The following is a 25,521-nucleotide window of genomic DNA, read 5'->3' as shown; positions in this document are numbered from 1 at the left end:
GATGCTTGCGGTAGGACCACGTCTGGAATAACACAAATAAAAAACTGCATTCAGACAAAACAATAGTGAAGAGTCCATTAGAAAAATGGGAAAGCAGCACTCAGAAGGGATACATGTGTGGTGGTTTTTTTCTCCTTCAAATCAAAATTTATCTTCAAAAATAATTCCAGGCACTATCATTCTCAATCATTCTAAGGTGAAAAATCCTATGTATGTTTGTTCACAGAAAGAGTTTCATTTTAAAGGGTTAGAAGTTACTTAGGATCGGGTTGAGAAATTCTGGTTCTTATTCTAATTCACTCTTTGGTGGTCAGTCTGAAAACATGCACAAGCTGAGGAGGAGAGGCTGAAGAGGAGGTCTGGAACACTTGGCATTTTCAAAACTTCAAATTTATGGATGATGCTAGTTGGAATTAACAGAAAGATTCTCTTGGTCTAATGTGCACCTCTCTCATTAATTTTTTGGGTTTGTTTTATTTTGTTGTAAACCTGCTCTGTACCAAGAACCCCATGTAGAAATCAAAATACAAGGAAGGTAAAATTAAGATAAAATTTCACCCAAATGTGGCCTTCGATTCAGTGTAACAAACAGAGGGAGGCAACAGATTCAGTAATCAGGTTCAAGTGAATAAATGACTATTCTACCGAAAATTTTTTTATCATTATCATATATTGGTACTTCAGCTTTTGTTTTTATAGAAACCAAAGTTGAAACAGGACATTGGATGACTAAAGTCGTAAACTCCAACATAATTGCTAAACCCAATATTCCCATGGCTTGAAGAATGCGAATTCTAAGGCATGTGGCTGAATCCACAAATCCAGAGAGCTGAGACCCATGTTGCACAGGACTTGGCACTGTCTCCCCTAGTGGGTCTGAATTCAAGCCCGACCTTTTCTGTCACTATCTTGGTGCAAAAGGGCTGTGAGGTTTTTCCACACTCTGCAAGGAATTTTGATCCTCAAGTTCTCCATGGTAAATAGTTCAGCACAGCAACTATTTTTAGAGGAAAGATACCCTAAAAGGGGAGTGTCCATTCTCATGGTTATGGAAAAAACCCAGACCAGGGAAGTGGCAATCACCAGATTGCCCTGTTTGCTCCCAGGGTTTCTATACCAGCAGGGAGCCATTGGCCAGCGCATGTAGCAATAATGGCCAAGGCCACCATGTTTCAATGACAGGTTATGTACTTAATTAGGCATCAAGACTCTCTTCCATCAACCCAACAGAAATTATAAGCAACAAAGCAAATGATGAAAATAAGTCCCTGAAGATAGGACTCATCCGAAAACTGTAAACATTTTTTAGCATGAAGTAAACTGGGTTATTCAGTATCAAAAAGAAGAGCTTCCTGTAACTATGTAGAGTTATTTACAGAGGAATAAAGAGGCAGGATTGCTCTCAGTAACACATTTGAGTAACAAAACAAGAAGCCACCCAGATTCCAAGATGCGCCAATTATCCCCATCTAGAATTCCCAATACCCATGTTGGGCATCATATCAAAGTGCAGCTGGAAGAATGGGCCCCTGTGTTTTTAAACAATGATGCATATAGGCACATCATTTAAACAACAGATCAGTCAGAATGTTTAAATTATCCTATAAATGTTTAGGGTTTTAAAATATATGTGCATAAAGTATTTATATCTAGATCTGAAAGTATCAACTCTTATTACTTTGCTTTATTTCTATTCCCCATGAGTGGGTCAACTACAAAGTTTCAAAAGGAATTTGGTTTAAAGGAGCTCATGTGTTTGGCATTGATGAAGGGTATTAATCATTTCTGAGCTCATTTTTTCTCTCTTCTATTTGTAAAATTGGTAAGAAATTTCAAAACAGAAACCTGTTCCCCTCATAGGGTCTACTTCCTCTTAAGTTCAATTAATTTGTCACTGGAAAGCTAACGCTAAAGTCCAATTGATAGTTTCATTACTTATACTTTTGTTTTTTAAAGAAAGGAAATGGGGCCGGAGAGAGAGCATAATGATAGGGCATTTGCCTTACACACAGCCGACCTGGGAGGAACCTGGTTCGATTTCCGGCATTCCATATGGTCCCCCAGCCTGCCAGTGGAGATTTCTAAATGAGGAGCCAAAATTATCCCTCAGAGCCACCAGGTGTGGCCCAGAAACCAATCAATCAATCAAGTTAAAAAAAAAAAAAAAGAAGAAGAAAGGAAATACAGCAACTATACTGAAGTTTTTAGATAGGAGGGATAGAAAATATGGCGAGAAGCACTGCTACATCTAAAAAACTGCTGGAAATATATATATATATATATATATATATATATATATATATAATATTATTACATTTTAAAAATAAAGGAGAATTTTCCACTTAAATCTTTTAGATAATTAAATAAATAACATTTCTAATGGCAGAAGTGTTAAAAGTTCTACCTACATTGATTCTGCTTTTAAAAAGTAAAAGCACTTCTATTCTTCCTATATGTTTCTTTAAGGAAGAATTTGTGCAAGATAAAGTATGAATCTAGGATTGGAGTAATAGCACAGTGGATTGGGTGTTTGCCTTGCATGCATCCAACCCAGGTTCAATCCCCAGCATCCCACCCCATATGGTCCCCAAATCTGCCAGGATTGATCCCAAAGCACAGAGCTAGGAGTAACTCCTGAAGACCACCAGGTGTGGCCCCCAAAATAACAAATAAATCTAGTTGATCACATCATATCTTAAAATCTAGTTTGTGAAATAGTATAAACCAGTTGTTTATCCAAGTCATGATTCTTCCTGGAAACATTTTTATTTTAGTGCGAGAGCTTTGACCCTATTAAATAAGGTTCTATCCAGAAACTGTCGTCTTCCTTGTCCAATGCCTTGTTCAATGCCTTCCACTGTTCAATTCCTTGAACAGTGGCATTTCTTGTAGTTTCTGCCACTTGTCAAAAACAGAAGAAAAAATACAATTTTTCCTTGATTCTTCCATAAGCTCAAATCCAAAAAATTCATTCCTCTCAATCTTAATAATCATCTTCCATGAAAGATAATAGAAAATAATCCCAAGTTTTATTTCAGAGAAATTGTGAAGATAGGTTGAAAGATTTAACAAAGTGAAAATGTTGGGGTTTTGGGGGGTTTTGTTTGTTTGTTTGTTTTGGTTTTTGGGTCACACCTGGCAGCATTCAGGGGTTACTCCTGGCTCTATGCTAAGAAATCACTCCTGGCAGGCTCAGGGGACCATATGGGATGCCGGGATTTGAACCACTGACCTTCTGCATGCAAGGCAAAAACCTTACCTCCGGCCCTGAAAATATTTTTCTTATACATCTTTGAAATTAACAAAATAGCCTCGGAGCTACTTTACATTGTTGAGGTCATAGTGCTCAAACTTGATATTCTTGGGCCTTGACAGTATCTGTTCTCTCACATCTGTTTCCTCACTTGCAGACTCACATCTCCATACAGCAAAGGCCTGACTTCTTCTGTCTGTGTCCAATGTCACCTTTACAATTAGGCTTACTTCAGATTATCCCATTTAAAATCGCAACCCATCGTCACCCCAGAATTTATGATGGCCCTTGTCCTGTTATTTCTTTGTATGAAGCACTTATAATTTTCAAGTAAACTAGAATTCATCATTTATCAAGCCTGCTCTTTATATCTATCTCCTCAGCCCTTCCTCCACAGGACTGCAAATTATTTTAAAATATATCAATTCTATATATATAGTGCCTGGCACATATTAGATTAATAACTACTTGTTGCATTAATTAACCAATTAAAAATTCTTTTGTAGTGTATTATCTCTAAAAAATTCTTTCAAATGTTCATTCCTGGCATAAGCTCACTTACTTGAGAGTGCCAGAAATGATTTAATCATTCCCAAGAGTGAACATTCACATTGTTTCATATCTACTATTAAATATTGCAGCCATAAATAAGCTGGTATATAAATATATGTACATTAGTATTTTAATAGAATTGATCACTAGATAGGAACCAGAGAGATTGTATAGAGAGTAGAAAACTTGCCTAGCCTGTGGCTGACCTGGGTTTGATCTAGAGCACCCCAAATAGAGTCCCTCCAAGAGTGGTCCCTGAGTACATAGCCAGGAGTAAGCCCTGAGGCCAACTAGGTGTGACCCCAAAACAATGAGAACAACAACAAAAAATTTATCACTAGAACTTAAATTCTTGCAAGGCCATTATCTATATTTTTGGAGCTTTTAATACATATCACCAACTCACTTTCAAAAATTTAAATTTAAATTTAAATTTTACACCATCACTAGCTGTTTCAGTTCCTTTAACTACTTATTTACCTTTTGCCTCTTAAAACATTTTTGTACCAATTTTCCTCCTTAAAGTTTAACTTGGGACTGTGGCACTGAGAAAATTCTACACCTCAATCACAGCTCTCCACATGAAGTGAGAACAGAGAAGCTAGAAATCCCTCTGGGCGGAGATAGTCTATCTAAACACATCATTAGGTGCAACTGCAAAACAATGCTCTCTTGCTTTGAATTAATTACAAACCAATGTTCTTCCCAGGACACTAAATATTAGTGATCACTTGGTAGATGAAAACTTTGGTATCTAACTCAGATGTATTATTTAGAGATACATAAGGGCCACATTGGGCAGTATCCTTATGGAGATCACATATTGCTGGGGAATGAGTTGGGAGCCTCACATATGCAAGGCATATGCTTTCCTGGGGCTGGAGCAATAGCACAGCGGGTAGGACATTCACCTTTTATGTGGCTAACCTGGATTTGATCCCTGGCATCCCATATGGTCCTCCAAACACCACCAAGAGTAATTCCTGAGTGCAGAGCCCAAAAGTAACCCTTGAGCATACTAGGTATGACTCCAAAACAAAACAAAACAAAGCATATGCTCTCTCACTTTCTTGCTCACCCAGTGTTGTGTATGTAAACATTTTATGGGATTATTATGTTACTGACCCTACCCTGATCATTGATTGTGCCCTACCCTAGGGTGTGACCTGGCATTCTGCTCCCACCGTAGGGTGGTACCTGATTCTGGAGGATAAAAACAAGGGTCTGTGGAAGGCGAGGGGCTTTTGGCTGGAACTGATGCTGAGGCTTTGGACTTCAGTCTTGTCCACCGAATAAAGCTAATATTTCCACAAGCCTGACTGCCTGCGAGCTGTTTACCCACCACTTCACCTCAGAACCACCGGCTGAACAGAGTGGCGTGCTCCGAGGTGTAGGGAAAAGGGGAAAGACCTCATCCTCCATCCCTCCATCAGTCAACCTCGTCAGGGGCTGACTTGCAACAACCCACTTCAGATACACTTTAGTAACAGATTATGAATTACCAGCTCACTCATTCTCACATCACTGCAAAAATGAGAAACATTTCAAGGACTGGCTCACTGAAAATTGCAGACAGTTCTGTCCTCTAATACTAGCACAGCTTGACTGAAATCTCAGCCACAAACTGTGACACATTCCAGTCTTCCTAATTCTAAACCCAAATACCTGTCACTGGCCCAGGTTAGGACTGTGGGGTAATACCTTCAGTCTTTAGGAAGCTTAACTTTGAAATCAAGAAATAGACTCATGCAACCTTAGCCACAAAACTCACACCTCTTGTTTTGTAAGATAAATTGCAGGGAAATACTGAAGATTTGAATTGGCAGAGAAGCAACCAGTCTCTGCTTCTCTTCTTTAACTAAAGACTGAAACACATTTATCTTCACTCTTTCATAAGCTGAATCTCTGTAGAAAAGAAAAAGAACGACCCTTTTATGATGCATCTGACACTTTATATGCATGTTATTTTGATTTTACAATCTTATGAAGACAATGCTAAAAAAAATTTTTTTGGGGGGGCACACCCAGTGACCTTCAGGGATTACTCCTGGCTATGCACTCAGAAATCGCTCCTAGGGCCGGTGAGGTGGTGCTAGAGGTAAGGTGTCTGCCTTGCAAGCGCTAGCCAAGGAAGGACAGCGGTTCAATCCCCCAGCGCCCCATATGGTTCCCCAAGCCAGGGGCAATTTCTGAGCTCTTAGCCAGGAGTAACCCCTGAGCATCAAATGGGTGAGGCCAAAAACAAACAAACAAACAAAAAACAGAAATCGCTCCTGGCTTGGGGGTCCATATGGGACGCCAGGGGATCAAACTGAGGTCCTTCCTAGGCTAGCACAGGCAAGGCAGACATCTTACCGCTGTGCCACTGCTCCAGTCCCGTGGAAATGCTATTATTTTATTCATCTTATAGATATGGGTGCTTAGGACGGAGAAGATTCAGTGATCACAAGGCCAATAATCTCTAGACAAAGGTTTAACATTCTCCAAGACTAAGGGACCTTCCTTTGTTGTGTAGCTCTACTTGACTTTGACTTTCATTCATCCCAGAACAGAATTCTTCATGAGTTGAAGGCCTGCATTGTCTGAGGCATGGCTGAGTCATGAGAAAAGTTTTTCTTCTCCCAAGTAACTTCTTGCTCTTTGAACAACTAGTACCATTATATGTTAATTATCATTTCTGAGAAAGCTAGATCTTTTCATCACCAAGCACACATCAGCACTGTGATTACTCAGACCGAGTGCCTAAGGACTCCTCAAAACTTCCAAGACAGAGCACAGCCTGCTGGGAGCATCACCCAAAAGATGGTCTGTCACTAATGCAGGAACATGTAACTGTTATTCAGGCAAATACCAGCTGAGGTATGATCTGATGGCCCCAATGTAGCTGTAGTACCTTATCTTGTGTGCAGCACACACACACACACACACACACACACACACACACACACACACAATCTGAGAATCAAAGAATTATCTCAAATAAATGATACCAGTATGGTCAAGTGTAGGAAGAGTTTGGGGGCAGGGGATGAGAGTTTTGCTCCTTTTTTTTCAGGTATCCCCTAAGAAGAGGAGAGGGATGAAGAGAGAGAGATGAGTGTTAGTGAGGTCCTGGAGAGTATTGTTTTCTGGACCCTACATAACTGTTGTGTTGTCTCATTGAGCTTCTCCCTGCCTCATCTCTACAATTGGATTTCTGCTGTCAGCACCAACTGGGTCAAGATGGATGGTCAAGTACTAAAAGGGTGCCCTGTCAGCTGAAAGTTACCTGCACCCAATGACTTCGTGCCCTGGAGGTTTCCAAGACACCCCAGTATTTAGGCTCCTGAGTGGCCTAATAGCAGGTATCTAGCAAGTAGTTACATCAATTCTTCAGGCAGCAGGTTGCACTGAACCCCTGGAGCCCTCACTCCACATTCTAGCCTCTCTGTGAAGTGTATAGAGAACTGGGTGTGAGTAGGACCTGTTGATGTATTTTAGTGAATTAGTCATTGTACCCTTAAGGGAATTAGTCAATGTACCTTTAAGGGGTAATGACAGCTCTTCCATAATGGCAATTGGGGCACTTGAGCACCTCCCCCCTGCAACAGACATTTGCCCAAAAAGTACTAAGAAAAAGTTGTGACAGTTTTGGGGGGTGGGGGGCCAGGATAGAGTTTGGAGTAGCACCTGCTAGTCCATGGGGAGGCTGGAGATAAAGGATTGGCAAGATGCTTCCTGCTCTGCATCTATCCCTCATTTTTTATTCTCTCTCAAACCCAGATTTACAAGCCTTCCCTGACCCCCTCTGTTCAGTGAATAATGTCTATCTATCCCTCTCTCAAAAACCCCTGGGCAGCAGCAAACTTCAGTCTTCAGGCTAGAATACAAGGACACTTAGTTTCTAACTCTCCCCCTCCCCGCTATGGGCGGTGGCAGTCATGGGGGTGGTGGTGTCCCTGAATGGGCACCTTGCCCCGCCTGACAGCAGGTTCCCTGCAGCTTGTGGCTCCAGCACTTTGCAGTTCTGCAACTAATTGCAGCCTGGTAGACTTAAAGATAACTGCAGCAGTATTTTACAGTTTACTGCAGTATTCTGCAGGATCAGAGAGAAAAATCTTTCCTGATGCCACAAGTAGTCCCATCATGATCTCCTGGAGATGTAAAAGGATTTTCAGGGTTCTGTTACAAAGCTAAGAAAGAAAAAGGCAGAACAAAATGATTCAGAGAACCTGTCAGGCCACAACTTCGGGCAGGTGTAGCTCCCAAGTCCCACTCCAGAGCGCTGAAATCTCTCCTGGTGAACCAGCCCAGTTGCTTCCTTCTCTGCACCAGACTTCGCTTCCTGGGCAGGTCAGCCTCACCGAAGAGAAATACACTGCACCCAGGCACATGCAGGACTAGTTTCTTGGCCAGGCCTATGGGCAGTGGGAAATGGAAATAAAATAAATTAAAATCAGACCCAGCAGAACAAAATTTTATTGTAGCAAAACTTAAAAAGTCACTTTTTTTTTATTGTTTTTGTTTTTGGACCATACCCGATAATGGCCATAGCTCAGGGGTTACTCCTGTCTATGAGCTCAGAAATCACTCCTGGCTTGGGGGACCATATGGGATGCCGGGGGATCGAACCTCGGTTCGTCCTAGGTCAGTGTGTGCAAGACAAACGTCCTACTTGCTTGTGCCACTGCTCTGGCCCTGACACAACTTTTTATCTGGGGAATGTTACACTCACCACCACTCCCAGATCTTATATTTCCAAAAGATTTATCTTGTTAACCATTCTTTTTCTATTTATTTATCTTTGATTTGGGGCCACACTTGACAGTGCTTGGGGGTTATACCTGTCTATCTGCTCAGGAATCACCCTGGCAGGGCTTGGGGACCATAAGAAGTTCCAGCAATCAAATGAATTGGGCCATGTACCACGCAAGAGTCTTACATGCTATCTCATCTTTTCAGCTCCAATTTTAACCAATTCTAACAATACATTAACTATTATCTATATCATTGTGTAGAAATTGCCTTGGCAAACATACCATTTGTACAAATTTTAATAACCAAAGCTTTAACATAACACGTTGTATCTTGATGCTGTATCAAATAATAAAAGTTTTGTCTGTATGGGGCTGATGATGTAGCTCAGGAGTAAGTACTTGCCTTGCATGTATGAGGCACTGACCTGGATCCCTATTACCAAGAAAGGAAAAACTTTCTTTTGGGCCAGAGCAATATAGCACAGTGGGTAGGGCATTTGCCTTATATGCAGCCACCTACGATCGATCTCTGGCATCTCATATGGTCACCTGAGTCCTTCAGTAGTGATTCCTGAGCACTGAGCCAAGAGTATTCCCTGCACACCACTGGGTGTGGCCCAAAATCCCCCCCAAAAGAAAATAATTCTTTTTTTGAAGAGGCACTGACACCAGTAATGGGTGTTTTACAGGGATACTATCTGTTTGAAATATGATGATGAACAGTGGTGTAACTCATGTTGTAAATATAAGAAATTAAATAATTGTCTGGATGATTCATTATCAAGTAGTTGTTTTACTTGTAATTTTATTTTACATACCTATATACCCAAGATTACACAAAATCTCTGATGAATGGAGTCACAAGTGGGAAAAGTTTAAAAAGGAAGTAGTTCATGTTATCAAACAGATGTCTTATGAGTAGAAGGTCCTGTATCTTATAAGTGGAAGGCTCAAGTAACTTCCAACAACCCTTCAGTCAAGGGCCATATCTTTATGCCCTGTATGGTGACTGCCAGCTATATTTGCTACCACAGTAACATTATATTTTAAGTCTTTTTGCTTTGTTTCAAAATGCTTAATAATCACAGGGAATTAGAGGTATCCCTGCTAGACAGCATAAATTCCATCTTTAAGGCAAGTTCTACAAGACAGTATTGGGCCATCTATACATAAAAACAGTGTAATGTTTAAATAAATATAACTAGAGGCCACTCTGAATAATAGCCGGCATTTACCCCTCATCATAACAGCTGTATTCTCTTTCTTTGACCTTATCTTTTGGGTTTTTCTAGAGTACTGCTTCAGACCTCTGCATTATACCTAATTTTCTCACAGCTCCAGTTAAATATCACAGAAGCAAAAATGGGCCCATTTAGCTAGTAAACCTTAGGGGTTAGAGCAATACACAGTGGATGTGGGGTGAAATGCTTGACTTGTATGCAGCCAACTTGGGTTTGATCCCTGGACCACCATATGATATGGTCTGAGCCCTACCAGGAGTAAGCCCTGAGCACCATTATGTGTGACCCTAAAACAGTAACAACGAAGAGCTAATAAAGTTTTGTTGTATGTTTAAATACAGCTACTTAAGAACTTTGAGAAGTGAGACAGCAGAATTGTAGAATCTCTTTATTTGGAGGTGTGGAAGGATGGCAGAATCTATGACAAGCAGCCCAGACCAAGTCCTCCAAATGTGATGTTCATGGCTCTTGCTTGTCAGTTTTTATGTAGACTACCATGATTCTGGGGAAGGTGATATGCAGAGGGAATGGCAATATTCAATACCTTGGGGGAATGAAGTCTTGGGAAAGGCCTCTGAGCCTCACATTAGAAATCTGTATTGTTCCCAGATGCTCGACAATAGATGAGTGGCTAAAGAAACTCTGGTACATCTACACAATGGAAGACTATGCAGCTATTAGGAAAAATGAAGTCATGAAATTTGCCTATAGATGGATAGACATGGAAACTTACATGCTGAGTGAAAGACACTCAGAGAGAGAGAAAAAGACACAAGAGAAAGACACAGAATAGTCTCAATCATCTGTGAGATATAAGAAAAATAAAATAGTATACAATAATATCCAGAGACAATAGAGATGTAGGCCAGAAGAACCAGACCATGCATGATACGAAGCTTACTACAAAGGGTGTTGAGTACAGTTAGTGAAATAACTGCACTAACAACTGCCATGATGATGATAGTGAGAAAGAGAAATAAAATGCCTGTCCCAAAGACAGGCAGGGGGTGGGGGAGGAGAAAAATGAGGATAATTGATGGCGGGAAAGTTACAGTGGTGAAGGGTGATATACATTAAATAACTAAAACCCAACTATGAACATTTTTGTAACTGTGGTAAATAAATTATCATTTAAAAAAAGGCTGTAAATATCTCAATGACAACAAAAAAAAATCTGTGTTGTTGTGGCCAGAGTGATAGCACAGAGGATAGGACATTTGCTTTGCATACAGATAACTCGAGTTCAATCTCTAGCATTCTATATAGTCCCCCGAGCTTGCCAGGAGTGATTTCTGAGCACAGAGCCAGGAGTAACCCCTCAGCACCACTGGGTATGCCTCTCCCAAAAAAAGAACAACAATAACAACAGCAAAATCTGTTGTAGATACCCAAAGTCAGAAAATCTCCCAATTTCACCAGTTGACTTGTCTCTTTAACACCTACTGTAAAATACTAAGCATCATGACCTTTGGGAGAGACTGAGGGTAAAAGCCTAGCTACCAGAAACATCTACAGTCAGCTGTGGATTATGTCATAGGTATAAACCTCACTCAGTGGTTCAACATATTAAGTTTCTTGACAAAAAAATTACTCATAAACATGTAAAACAGTATAAAATAAGATTGTTCCTCACACACAGATTGGAAGAAGCAGGAGGCAGCAGCATTTAGGAGAGCTAGGTGTGAAGACATCCTTACACCTTCTGAAAACTTCCTAAAGTGCTTGGCAGTGTTGAATGCTGGTACCAACTCCATCTTTAACTTAGAGATGAGACCTGATCTGCTTCAGGAGCCAAGGTACAAAGTAGGCTAAAGAAGGCTCCTCATCAAGCCTGACCTTGTGGGCTCTCCCTGGTGGGCAAATAGCCTGGCCTGGCCTGGCCTGGCTAGCATTCCCATCAGACACTTCTAACGCCCAACACCTCCCTGGTCAGGAGGGATTTACACTAGTAACAACCAGCTGTTGGTAGTTGAAGGAATTGAGGACAGGGGGGCCTGACTTTAGTCAGAAAAATCATTTATGTCTTTGAGGACAGAAAACAGTAGTTCTGATGACCAATTCTGCTCCTAAATGGCTTTTGGGGATCTTGAATGATGTATTTGACATCTCTGAGCCTCAATTTCTCTACCCGTAACATGGGACCAATACCATCCTCTAAAGCACCAGATCTACAAATATGATGAATACATTTTTTTAAAATGAGCATTTATCTAGTTTCCCCTGTATAGACTGTAGTCAGAAAGGCTGAATGAGCAAATAAAAAAGATAGATGGAGGGACTGGAGCAGTGGCACAAGTGGTAGGGTGTTTGCCTTGCACGCACTAACCTAGGATGGACCATGATTCTATCCTCCAGTGTCCCAAGCCAGGAGCGATTTCTGAGCACATAGCCAGGAGTAACCCCTGATCATCACCGGGTGTGGCTCAAACAAACAAACAAAAAAGATGGATGGAAAAGAAAATGCCACATTAGTTATTTTTAATACAGATTAAAAATATTCAGGGGAGTGGAGTTATAATACAGAGTAATGTGCTTGCCTTTAATGCAGTTCATCCTTATTAGATTTTCAGCATCCCAAGTCCCCTGAACACCACCAGGAGTGATTCCTGAGTGCAAAGCCAGGAGTAAGCCCTGAGCATTGCCAGGTGTGGCCAACCCCCCCCCAATCATAAATAAAATTATATAGATAATATATAACAGATATTATATATGAAAATAAAATTACATAGGTAATATATAACAGATATTATATGTGCATATATAAACATATATGAGTGTGTTTCTGGGTAACACTTAGCTATGTTCAGGGCTTACTCCTGGGTCTATCACTTAGTTGCTTGAGGGACCATATATGAAATGCCAGAAATTGAACCTGGGTCAAGCATGTTCAAGGTAAGAGAGAAGAAAAATGTCTGCCATGGAGGCAGGTGAAACTGGGGGCGTTGGTGGTGGGAAATGTGCACTGGTGAAGGGATGGGTATTAGGACATTGTATGGTGAAACTCAATCATGAACAACTTTGTAACTGTGTATCTCACAATGATTCAATTAAAATTTGTATTAAATTTTTAAAAACTGGGTTTAACACCAGCAGGTGTACAATGCAACCCTGGTGAGAAAGCATGGAAAGTTTCCACCACTGTTGACGTGTTTAAAGAAATTAGTCAATGCACCTTTAAGTGGTGAACCCTTAATGGCAGGTGGACTGGACCCCCTATAATGACAATTAGACCTGGACATGCCTCCTCTAATGGACATCACGTTGGTCTGAGGGTATAAAAGAAAAATGTTTGACAGTTGAGGGAGGGTCCAGGTAAAAGACCAGAGCAGAGCCTGTCGGCCTACAGGGGACCAAAGGCCCAGGTCCCTCAGACCTGAACCAGAGATAAAGCATCAGTAAGATGCTTAGATGCTTGCTGCTCTCTCTCTCCTCTCTCTCTCTCTCTCTCTCTCTCTCTCTCTCTCTCTCTCTCCCCTAGGCCACTCAAGCAGCAGTGGTCCAGGGGACCAAAGGCCCAGGTCCCTCAGACCTGAACCAGAGATAAAGCATCAGTAAGATGCTTAGATGCTTGCTGCTCTCTCTCCTCTCTCTCTCTCTCTCTCTCTCTCTCCTCTCTCTCTCTCTCTCTCTCTCTCTCTCTCTCTCTCTCTCTCTCTCTCTCTCTCTCTCTCTCTCTCTCTCTCTCTCTCTCTCTCTCTCTCCCCTAGGCCACTCAAGCAGCAGTGGTCCAGGGTGGCTACATTTGGGCGTCCCTGGGTGAGCACCTCACCACATACACATAGCTGGGTTCCCCGGCTTTTATAGCCTTGCAACTAATTGCAGTTATTTGCACATCACTGTCTCGCATTATTCCACTATCCCAAAACAGCTGGGACTGCTGAACAAAATCACTGTCAAATTTACACATTGGCAGTGCCCAGGGAACTATCTGAGGTGCCTGGATCAAACTTGGGCAGGGCCATGTGCAAGACAAACATCCCTAAAGGTTGTGCTCTCTCTTGGGCCACACCTGGCTGACCTTTTCACTTAAAATTACTTTCTGTCTTCTTACATATTATATTTCTCATTGTCAGTCTAAACTTCTGAGACTTCTGTGTGTCTGATTGTTACGTTATTTTTTTAAAAGGAGGATTAAAGCAATAAAAAGCTTCTTGGTACAAGGAAAAGTTTAAGATTCTTTTTTTTTTAATAATAATTTCGTTATTTAAGCACAGTGTTTACAGAAAATGTTCATAGTTGAGTTGCAGACATAGAATGTACACCACCCTTCACCAGTGAAACTTTCCTGCCACCAATGTCACCCATTTTCCTCCCACCTCTCACCACCTGCCTGTCTCTGGGACAGGCATTCTGCTTCTCTCTCTCATTCTCTTTCTTTTCTGACATTGTGTTTTGCACTACTATCAATGAGGGGGGTGCCATGCATATCACATTATTCCCTTTTAGCACCTAGTTCTTGTCCAGAGTGATCAATTCCAACTGTCATTTTCTATGACAAGCTTTACATCATGGGGCTGCTCCTGCCAGCCTTCATCTCTATTGTCTCTGGATATTATTGTCATACTGTCTTTTATTTTTCTTATATCACACAGATGAGTGAGACTATTCTGTGTCTATCTCTCTCCCTTTGACTCATTTCACTCAGTATAATAATCTCCATGTTCATCCATGTATAGGCAAATTTTATGACTTCATTACTTGTTCCTTTGTTTTGGAGCTACACCTGGCAATTCTCAGGATTTGCTCCTAACTCTACATTCAGGGATCACTCACTTATGGTGATGCTATGTGGATTATATGGGATGCTGGGGAATGAACCCAGGTCAGCCAAATGCAAGGCAAGAATTCCCCCCCCCCAACTATACTCACATTGGCCCTAAATTTTACATTCGTAGCACAAATGATTTTATTTCTGAGCCCATAATAGAAATTACATTGCTTTAAATGTAGTATTTTATTATTAAAGATAATATTTAAAACATTATTTTTAAATTTGCTTAATTAAATATATGCCTGCCTATGACTACAGTTGCATATAATATAGCCCTTTCCCTTCTGCTTTGGTTTCTTTCAGAAACAATTTTCAGTGACTAGTAAAATGCCATTGAAACTGAACAATAAACAAAATTTCACTTCTGCTACTTCAGAAACATTAATGATAAGTTTGGTTTCTGTTACATTTTTAATATAATAACCATATTGCACAACTAGGAAAAATTCTCGCCTGCCTTCTCCTTTTTTCTAGGAATACATAAATTTACTCCTCTCTGGCATGGTATGAACACGCAGCTTATGAGTAGCATTTTTAAAACACCTTGCTAATGTTACTTTTAGAAATGCCAAAAAAAAAAAAAAAAAAAAAAGGAATAAGCCCCAAACCTTTTCATATTAGTCAAAAAAGAGTATTGTTTGGCTTGTCTGGCCTCAAATGCCACACAAATAGAGAAGAAAGCATAAAAATCTAAAAATTAAACAGAGTGCTAGACTTGAAATCATAGAAGCAAGCCTCTTCTAGTTTAGTAAAGCTTTCTCAAAATAGCCAAGTTTTTGTTTAGTCAATTTTTTTTTACTTATGTATTTTTAAACGAGAAAGGGAACAAAACTCTCTACTGGAAGATACCAAGGAACTCAAATGGTAAGACAGATAGCCCTCTAAGTTACTGCCTAAATTTATACACATACCTAAAATAGGACTGGCCTATTGATCTGGCCTCCATGTTTTGAAAGAGAAGGACATTTGCAGATCCAGTGAAGTAACAGCCATGATGTTGCATTGCCTCTAATGAGGTGCAGACTTGGAAAAATGATTCTCAGTTTCTTTTATGGAAGAGGGGGTCGTGGAAATTTTTCTTTGCAATTCAAAGTGATTTTAAAGATGGAGCATTTCTCTTTTCCAATGTCTTCATTAAAAGGAGCTGTTAGGAATTGTCTCCCAACCATCCCCAAAGAGCACAAAGCTTCCCAGTATTCGGCCCATATGCTCGACTTTGAAGTGTGAAGCTGTGACCATCCCACTAGACTCTTACACCACCATCAAAGCCATCTCATTACGCCCAGCACTGAGAGTTAGAGCGCAGGGCCGTAACCGCTCCAACACAAACACTGCATTAACAAAGCCACCGCAATATTCCTCCCTCCCCCCCCCCACATGGCAAGAACTTGGGAGAAATTTTTACCATATGCACACTTACACGAGATACAAAAATTTATTGTACTAAAACATCGTCAAGAAGTGCATTAAACATGCTGACTGGAACTGCCTGTTATTCTAAAGAATTGGGGGGAGAGGGATAAAATAAAATGCAGCTGATCTTTATGATGAAAGAACAGAATATTAGGCTGAAAAAGAAGCTGGAGTGCAGTTCTGAAACTGCCTTTCTACTGACGCTCTTGCCTGCACTTTCTTGAGAGAGCAGAAAACGATGTTAGGGAGGAAAGGAAATTCGACTGCTCGTAATGCTACTGCTTACTGTCACATTTAATTTCTAATGGGCAAACGAAGAGTGATATGCTAATAACAGCATCTCAGATTCGAAAGGACAAGACTTAAGATTGACTTTTGCTGTGTCTCACAGTTGCCAATTATTACTGGCATGAAAATAAAACTCAAATGTAAGGGCGAAACTGTGACACGTGCTCTAATGGAAAATGGGATCAGGATAAGAACGCGATTGGTTTTTGGGGGGTTGGGGAAAATCTGTAAAATATCTATGGCTGCAATTTTTAGCAAGTGACTGTGCTCTAGAAAAATTATTGAATTTACAAATTAAATACTGTTTCAACTGTTCATCGCAGCATTATTTGTAGTGGGGAAAGTGAGAATCTAAATGTAAATAAAGGGGCCAGAGAGATAGCATGGTGGTAAGGCGGTTGCCTTTCCTGCAGAAGGGCGGTGGTTCGAATCCCGGCATCCCATAAGGTCCCCTGAGCCTGCCAGGAGCGATTTCTGAGCATAGAGCCAGGAGTAACCCCTGAGCGCTGCTGGGTGTGACCCAAAAACCAAAAATAAATAAATAAATAAATAAATAAATAAATAAATAAATAAATAAATAAATAAGGTAACAGGTAAGATATGATACATTATACATAATAGCCACATTAGAGATTAAAAAATGTGCTGAATGATATGTATACCGTGGCCAAATTTCTAAGATAATTTGATGAAAATGTTATAAATTATAGCATTTATATAAGTATATCTAAAAAATTCTATATTGGATTTATTAGAGTATCCACATATATGTATATATACATGTACATATACACATATATACATATAAAAACAAAAAAGTCTTAATTGAGTTTGGACATACTGTATTTAGACCATAATTTAGCAAGTATAATTCAAAGAACCAAGTTTGGGATAGTCAGAAATGAGTTTCAACTGACCTATAATGCTTGAAATTTTGAAAAAAATTAAAAGTTCTAGGTCAGAATTTTTGTAAAAATCCTTTATCCTTGTTCTAGTGGAAAAAGCTGAGTACACTTCTTAATGTTTCTAGGTATGTTTGCTAGATATAGAAGGAAAATATCACCTATACCTTATGTCTACTATAAAACTAAGAATTATATACACCCAAATTACGAAAATACCATATATCTTTATGGAAGATATGGTATCCATGAAAATATGTGGCAAACTAACAGATTGGAAAATATTTTACCTGTATAACTTAATATCCAAAAATCTTATTTTATTTTATAACTTAGATATTTTCACTAGGATGCAGACAGATTTTTTAGTCTTTTGTAGGAAACATAATTACCACTCTGTGCAGACATAACTGCTCATTTAAAGAATTACAATGGATTCAGTGACCTAACCTATTTAGCTTACATTGCATTCGATAACTTGTTTTAGTCTCTCCAATGGTGCTCTCTCATTGTTCAGGGGCAGAGTTCATGGCGCCAGATTTCTTGGGAGATGTTGCTCTCGTCTTTTTCTCTGACATTCACAGTAGTCTTTAATATGGCAAAGTAAATTGTCAAGAGGCATTCCAACTCCAATTGCATAGTCATGTGGGTCTCTTCATTTATCTAGATAATATTTCTCTGGAATAGGCATTGCATACCACTTTACAAATGAAGAACTTATAAAGGAGCTAACTATCTGTGACAGAACTTGGACTTTTCCAGCTGAAAACATTTCAGAGGTATGGTCCACTCCAAAGAGTCTTCCAGCATCTTTTTATGCGATCTCTTTCATTTTGGTCAGCACCTGATGACACAAAACTAACAAGAGATATCTCTGCCCCTGGTGTTCAAGGGGATCAGTCTGGGCCCAACTGTTGGTACCTCCTCCATTTGGCAAAAGAGTCTATTAATGGTAGTGACAAGTATTTACTGATGGGGCAAGCTTTTCAAATGGACATCATTTTTCATTAATATTTTTACAGGATGTTATAATTCCCCTTGGTATAGACACAAAAACATGAAGATACTTCTTAAAATCAGCTGGCAAGTAAATAAAGATCTGGGATTTGAACTCAGACTGATTCCATTCCAAATTTTTTTACTATGACCAATTCTTATCATGTCTTCTTTTGTCTAGCCAGGGGTCTCAAACTCAATTTACCTGGGGGCCGCAGGAGGCAAAGTCGGGGTGATCCTTGAGTGCAAAGTCAGTAGTAAGCCTTGAACATGGGGGGGTGTGACCCAAACAACTAAAACAAAACAAAACAAAACAAAGAAAGATTCCTCTAGGGCAGGGCCACAAAATGTTGTACAGAGGGCCGTTTGTGGCCCACGGGCCACGAGTTTGAGACTCCTGGACTCTAGTCAAAGAAAGAATCCTCACTGTTGATCAGAAATTCCCAGAACTATGCACCTGTATATGCAATGGGTAGATGGGCTTGGAATTGGGCCAACAGTTTCCGAATAGTTTTTCCCATTTGTTAAGGAACTCTTACTTCCTTTCAGGAGAGCTAATGTGAAGTTGGATGCCTCCAAAAGAAATTGAGATAGCATATAGTCAATTCTTAAAGGCAATTAAGAATCTTTCTAGTGAGCAATGCATCAATGATGTGTCAACTGTATTCATTATAAAACATCTCCTCTATTAGCAGTGAAGGGTTAACTTGGCTCTTCCACTCAACCAGTGTTGCTCCCCAAATGGCTTGCCTAAGTAAGTCTGACTTCCTTAGCAATTCTGCTCCCATGTATCTTCCCCACCACTATCATTGACGATGCCCAACTACTTCTAAGGGGTCTCAAATCTCACTCCAACTACTCTACCCCTCTATTTCTACCCACACCCACTTCTTTAAATCTCTGTGGAGATTTTTAACTCACTGTGAAGAAAAGAGTTTCTTTTCCACTACTAGCATTTACTTCCACATGGAGAGGGCCTACCAGTGTTGTTGACCTCAGAATATGACTTATTTCTTTGGGAAAAGGAACATTACAGAGATCATCTACTGCAGCATTGAAGAAGCTGAGTTCAATATTACTGGGGCATCCTCATACAAAGGAGGACATTTGGATGCAAACAATACAGTAAGAATGTCATGAACAGGAAGAGGGTTATTTATAAGTCAAAAGAGAACAGTTCCTTCCTCCATAGGCCCTAGAACAAATTAACCTTGCTGATAACCTGATCTCAAACTTCTAACATCCAGAACATCAGAAAAATGCATTTCTATTGCTTAAACTATCTCATCAGGGCTGAAAAGATAGCACAGTGAATAGTGTTTGTATTGCATACAGCTGACCTAGATTCAATCCCCAGGACCCCATATGGTCCCCCAAGTCCTGCCAAAAATGATTCCTGAGTGGAGTTAGGAGTAATCCCTGAGTATATCCAGGTGTGGCCCCCCAAACAAACAAAAAATAATTAATTCATTAAACTAGCATGTATGGCACTTTTAAATTTGGGGTTGCACCCTGTGATTCTCAGGGGTTACTCCTGGTTATGTACTGAGGAATTACTCCTGGTGGTGCTCTGGGGACCATATGAGATATTGGGGATCTAACTGAGGTTGGCCATGTACAAGGCAAATGTCCTATTATCCACCATACTATTGCTCTGGCCCATCTGTGTGTGGCACTTTAGTTTGTCTTGTCTCTGCTTATTTTGTTTTGGGGCCACACTCAGAATGCGAGGTCAGAGATAATACTAACACAATGTGTGCTATTGTCCCTCCAGTTACCTTTTTACTATTTTACTATCTTTACTACTTTACTATTTTACTATTTGGGACTGGAAAATTAATATATTGGTTCTGATCCAAAACAGATCTCCTCTTTTCTTGGCATCAAAACTCAGGAGACACACTGGCAATGGGGGAAATACACACTATTTATCTCAACACATTATCTTACAATATATTGCTAGTTCATTAAAATTGGGTTCATTTATTACATGTGACATTTGTAGTTACATAATATATGATGATCTAATCAATAGTGATGTTCTGATTGTTATAATAGTTCCAATACATGTTGCTGTCACTACCAGGGCCACCTACTCTGAATCTCCTGAGAAGTATACCTGTCCCTTGTGAGACAAATGGATGGGCTGCAGTATGTACGAGGCTGTAAGGTTAATGCACTTTGAGTTTCTAAGTCTATTGATGCCACCAAAATGTCAGAATTGTGATTCAGAATCTTCTCAATCTAGCCCTGACATCTGAAACTAAATGCTGGAAGAAGAGATAATAAAAAGGAAAGGAAATCAGGGTATCTCTAATCATGGCTAAGGGCCGAGCTTGAAAATTTAATAAGGCCACCTGCTAAAATCCTCTTCTAAGACACCATCAGAAACTGCTAGGACAGTAGATTCTACTAAATATTAGAAACTTCTAGTCTTAGATTTTGTGAGGTTGCCTTTGCTAGTCGGAACTGAATGATAACATCTCTACAATGCCTCATGGCCTAATTCTGAGTATTCTAAGACAGTAGTTTTTCAGCCACCAGGCCACAGTTCTAGTCTGCAGAAATTTCCTACCAGTGCTTACAAGGTTTTGTCACTTAACATATGGTATAACTGGATCATGCAATAGTACTATTATAGTGATACATAAATACTGTTTTATCAATAATATTTTTATTTTTGCCTTTGTGGTTGAAAAATATCTCACCTATTGTTCACTGGTCTGAATGTATATAAATGGTCAAAATTATTTTTTAAACTTCCTGACTAGGAATGAATTATAAGTATATAGTTAGGAGACATTATATATAGGCTATATCTATTCATCATAATTAGATTATTATCATAGGTATTTTATCATTGTCAAATTTTTCATAAATTTTTCAATATGTATACATGAGGAAGAAAATAGGGAATGAAGGAATGGCTTATCACTGGCCATCACTGTGGACCATTGAGACTTGAACTTTCTGACATAGGCCTTAGCAACTAAAGAACAAAGTATTTATCTACCACAGCTCAGAACCCCAAAACTGTCAAAGGGTACCCTATGGAATGCTAACTTCCTTGATATTCAAGTTTTGCCTAATCCAAGTAAAAGTGCAGGTTTCCAAGCATAGTTGGATTCATTCATAAGTGCAGGTCACAGAAGAAACATTGGTTCTGATGGCTCTTCTTTTTCCTTCCTCATTATTATGCCTTTTGCACAGGGGCAGCTATAACTCTGTTGTATTTATGAAGCCTATAGCAATGTGGGTTTGTGAACCTGGTAACTCTCCATAGATAAAATCACTAAAGTCACCGGAAGTCAGCCTTAATACATGAGCTATTTTGCAAATATACAATCATTTTTTTTTTTTTTTGTGGTGGAAGTATCCTAGAACTCAACTAAATTGATGTCCTAAAACTACATTCACATTTGCTCAAAAAATCAACCACAGTTTTTATGCTATTGCAAGGAGGGCAGTATGGTGAAAAGAACTATACCAGTACCCACGAACCTAAATCGACTAATCTCAACCAAATACAGGGCAGCTTTTTGAGACACAATCTCCATAGCAACTAGAGTCAGAGTAGGAAATTCTTGAAGTGAAAGTTGTTCCTGATCTGCCAGATCAGCCCATGTTTTGACAATCTGTAATAAGGTAATCAAAGGGTCTCAAGACTATCACATATGTGTTGACATCTTGTGAATCTATCATGGCACAGGTCCCCCAAGTCATAAAAAAAAACCCTAAAAATCTATGAGCCTGATAATTCTAATCAATTCATTAATGCTTTATAGATTTTCATATTAAAAAATTAAATCTTCATAAAGGAGCTATTTCTTTATTAATATAGCCTACTTAGCCAGCACCTTATTTTTTTCATACTTCTATATAGTATAATATTGTATAATCTATATAAAGTCATTGAATTGATAACATAAAATGAAAATCAAAATTTCCTATATTGCAAAAATTCATAGATTTTTACCAAGTGGCTGAGAGGAAACTCTGAGACAACAGAAGAGAGAAACAGACACAAGGGTGGAAAATTTGGTATTGAAACACTGTATAGCTGAAACCCTGTTACTGACAATATTGTAAATCACAATGCTTCAAATAAAATAAACTAATAAATAATAAAATAAAATTACCATTGCTATGGTCCAAGCTTTGATGGCTAAATATTATGAATTTCTATGCTAAGTAGGCCTACTGTTTTCCCTAATCCATGAGAGCATCTAACTAATAGACATTTTCTTTACTGACCATTTCTTTACTTCTTCACTCAGTTCATATCATGAAGCTATACATATAACTAAAAAATAGAAACATATTTTAGAAACCCAGGATCCTTCATGTGAATACACTAAATAAATAACAAGTGGGGGGAAATGTGCAAGAAATGCTATGGCCCACAGCAGTCCTTCAGAGAAGTATTCTAGAAAATTTTACTGAAGGGCCAAGGATGTAGCTTAGTGGTAGATTGCCTGCAATTCATATTTGAGGCTTTAAGTTTTATTACACACACACACACACACACACACAAATTAACAAAGAGACATACAAGAACACTTCCTTTGCATGTGTGAAATCTTGTATTTGGTACCTGGTTGCAGAGAGATAATAGTTAAAATCCAGAAATTGAGATGGAAAATCTTCAGTATTGAGATAGAAGACAGTAGGAAAAAAATTTTTATTTCTGTAAATTTAACACTAATTTCAGATTAGGTGAATTCATGTTCTTGAAGGATCCAAGATTTAGTGAAGAAAAGACTTCTAACTGGGGCCAGAGTGGTAGAGCAGCAGTAGAGTATTTGCCTGCACGCAGTTGACCTAAGACTGACCATGGTTCAATCCCCCGGCATCCCATATAGCTCTGAAAGCCAGGAGCAATTTCTTCTTTTTTTTTTTTTTTTTTTTTTGGCCACACCCGGTGACACTCAGGAGTTACTGCCAGTTTTATTTTTAAAGAAATCATCTAAAAGGTAATAATTCCAGTAGAAAGAAAAAAGAAGTAAAGATAAAATGATTCTTAGAAAAACATTGTGTTTCATTATGTTTACGTAGTTATAATAATGTGTCCAGTAAATATTGAATAAAATTTTCATATAAATGTACTTGGAGGAAAGGATTGTGTATGTGTGTGAAAGTGAGAGAGGAATAAAGAATGGGATGTTATGTACTGAGTGAAAGTAATCTAAATTCTCATGCTTTGCAGTGAGAAGTCAGTAGACAATATTATGATTAACAAAATAATAATAATAATATTATATTATACAGTCATCAGAAAGTTGACTTTAAAAGTTCTCATCACAAAAAAAAAGTCCTCATCACAAGAAAAAATGCTTCATGTATAGGAACAAATATCACTAGATTTACTGTGTGATCATTTCTCAACATAGACAATATCAGATCATTATGTTCTAACCTGAAATTAACAGTGTTATATGTAAAGTGATCTTTTTGTTTTGTTTTGGTGCCACATCTGACAATATTCAGGGTTTACTCCTGGCTCTGTGTTCAGGAATCATTTGTTTCAGGGTGTGGGGTTGAAGAACCATATAGGGTGCTGGGGAGCAAACTTGGATTAGCTATGTGTAGGGTAAGTACCCAACCCACTGCCCTATCTTTCTGGCCTCAGGAGATCCTTTGTAAGATAAGTTAATAGACAATGCCTTCAAGAATGACCAACAGAAATCTAGTATTAGATATTTGGATTTTAATATTGAATTATAAGAATTGAGTGTACTTGACTCTAGGGAAAAGAAAAAGGCAGTGAAAGTGTATTTGGAAGAAAGAGGGCTACATGCTTAGAATTAATGGTGGAATCCCTTAAATATTTTTTATGGAAAAGCCACATGCATGGATTATTTTAGCAAAAACGGAACAACAGAAAAGGAGGAAGGGAAGGAGAGATAGGAGAGGAGAGAAATGGCAGGAGAGGAAAGAGAGGGAAGGAATGAAATTTTCAAAAACATAAGGGTAATAAAAATGATGGTGACTAAAAGGGAAAATGTGGTTTTTATAGAAAATAAAAAAATGTTATAACACTTAAAATGATTAATTTTGATATACATTTGATCCCTCTGTTCATTAGCTGCCAAGTGGCAGCATGTAATGAACATATCCCTGCTTCTTCCTCCTGGCTTCCCCTTCTCTCATTACTGCTGTTCTGTTGCCCAACCCTAACGTTCTATGGTCTCTCTCTGCACTCGATTATTTTTTGCCACTATCACTTGCGAGTTGTCTGCTTCTCTGACCCCAACCAATCTTTCTAAAATTCAAAAAGCCAATAACATCACTTTCTTACTTTAAAACCTTTGGTTGTTTGTTCCCACAACCTTAAGAATATGGTTTCAACTTCCTTTTTTTTTTTTTTTTTTTTTTTTTTTTGGTTTTTGGTCCATACTCGGTGGTGCTCAGGGGTTACTCCTGGCTCTGCACTCAGAAATCCTCCTGGCAGGTTCAGGGGACCATATCAGATGCTAGGAATCTAACTCAAGTCCATCCTAGGTCAGACACGTGCAAGGCAAACGCCCTACTGCTATGCTATTTCTCAGGCACCTGGTTTGATCTTCTTAAACTGGCATATGCCCTGACCTCTGGCAATACCTTGAGCTTATTTCTTAGTGGGTTTTTTGTTTGTTTGTTTGTTTTGTGTTTTTTTTTTTTGTTTGCAGTCAACCCCATCTCTTTGATTACACCAGCCTCACTGAAGTACCGTGCAGGTCCTACACTCAGCAGTTCTTGCCTCTCAATCTCTGCATTGCTTGTCCTTTACTTCTAGAAGTATTTAAATGGAAATCAAATGCAAAATACTCTATATGTGTACATATCAATACACATACATAAAAGCCTACAAATAATTTAAAAGTACTTATAAGTCTGGGGCCAGAGAGATAGCATGAAGGTAAGGCCTTTCATGCAGAAGAATGGTGGTTCAAATCCCGGCATCCCATATGGTCCCCCTTGCCTGCCAGGGGCGATTTCTGAGCATAGAGCCAGGAGTAATCCCTGAGCACTGCCAGGTGTGACCCAAAAACAACAACAACAACAAACAAACAAAAGTACTTTTAAGTCACCTGAATACAACTTTTGAAGTTACTTTATTTTGGTGAGGTGAGGTGGTCTCACCTGGCAATGCTGGCTTACTCCTGGCCCTGTGTTCAGGGATCATTCCTGGCAGTGATCAGGGGACCATATGGAGTACCAAGAACCAAACCTAGGCTTTTCTGCCCAAGGCAGTCAAGAAGACTCATCGAATACAATCTCCAGGGCCCAAACCCAGAGAGCCTTATAAAAAGATTTCTTGCCTTGCAGCCAAGAAGACGCCATCGAATATAATCTCCAGAGCCAAACCCGACAGCCAAGAAAACACCAT

The 25,521-nt window shown here is 39.3% G+C and overlaps 1 protein-coding gene across 2 annotated transcripts in view; it reads right to left on the bottom strand.

Annotated features, from left to right (window-relative positions):
* The window catches only part of FTCDNL1 (formiminotransferase cyclodeaminase N-terminal like), a 42,675-nt gene that overhangs the window by 5,264 nt on the left and 11,890 nt on the right, over positions 1 to 25,521 (bottom strand). For both annotated transcript variants that reach the window (XM_049773283.1, XM_049773284.1), the window contains one exon: positions 8,017 to 8,202. In XM_049773283.1, coding sequence (XP_049629240.1) covers positions 8,017 to 8,202 — 186 coding nt within the window. The remainder of the gene's footprint in view (positions 1 to 8,016; positions 8,203 to 25,521) is intronic.

The sequence above is a fragment of the Suncus etruscus genome, chromosome 5, assembly GCF_024139225.1.
Source record: "Suncus etruscus isolate mSunEtr1 chromosome 5, mSunEtr1.pri.cur, whole genome shotgun sequence".
In the NCBI taxonomy this organism is placed as follows: Eukaryota; Metazoa; Chordata; class Mammalia; order Eulipotyphla; family Soricidae; genus Suncus; species Suncus etruscus.
The sequence above is the reverse complement of the archived record's forward strand: the minus strand, read 5'-3'. Positions and strand labels throughout refer to the sequence as shown.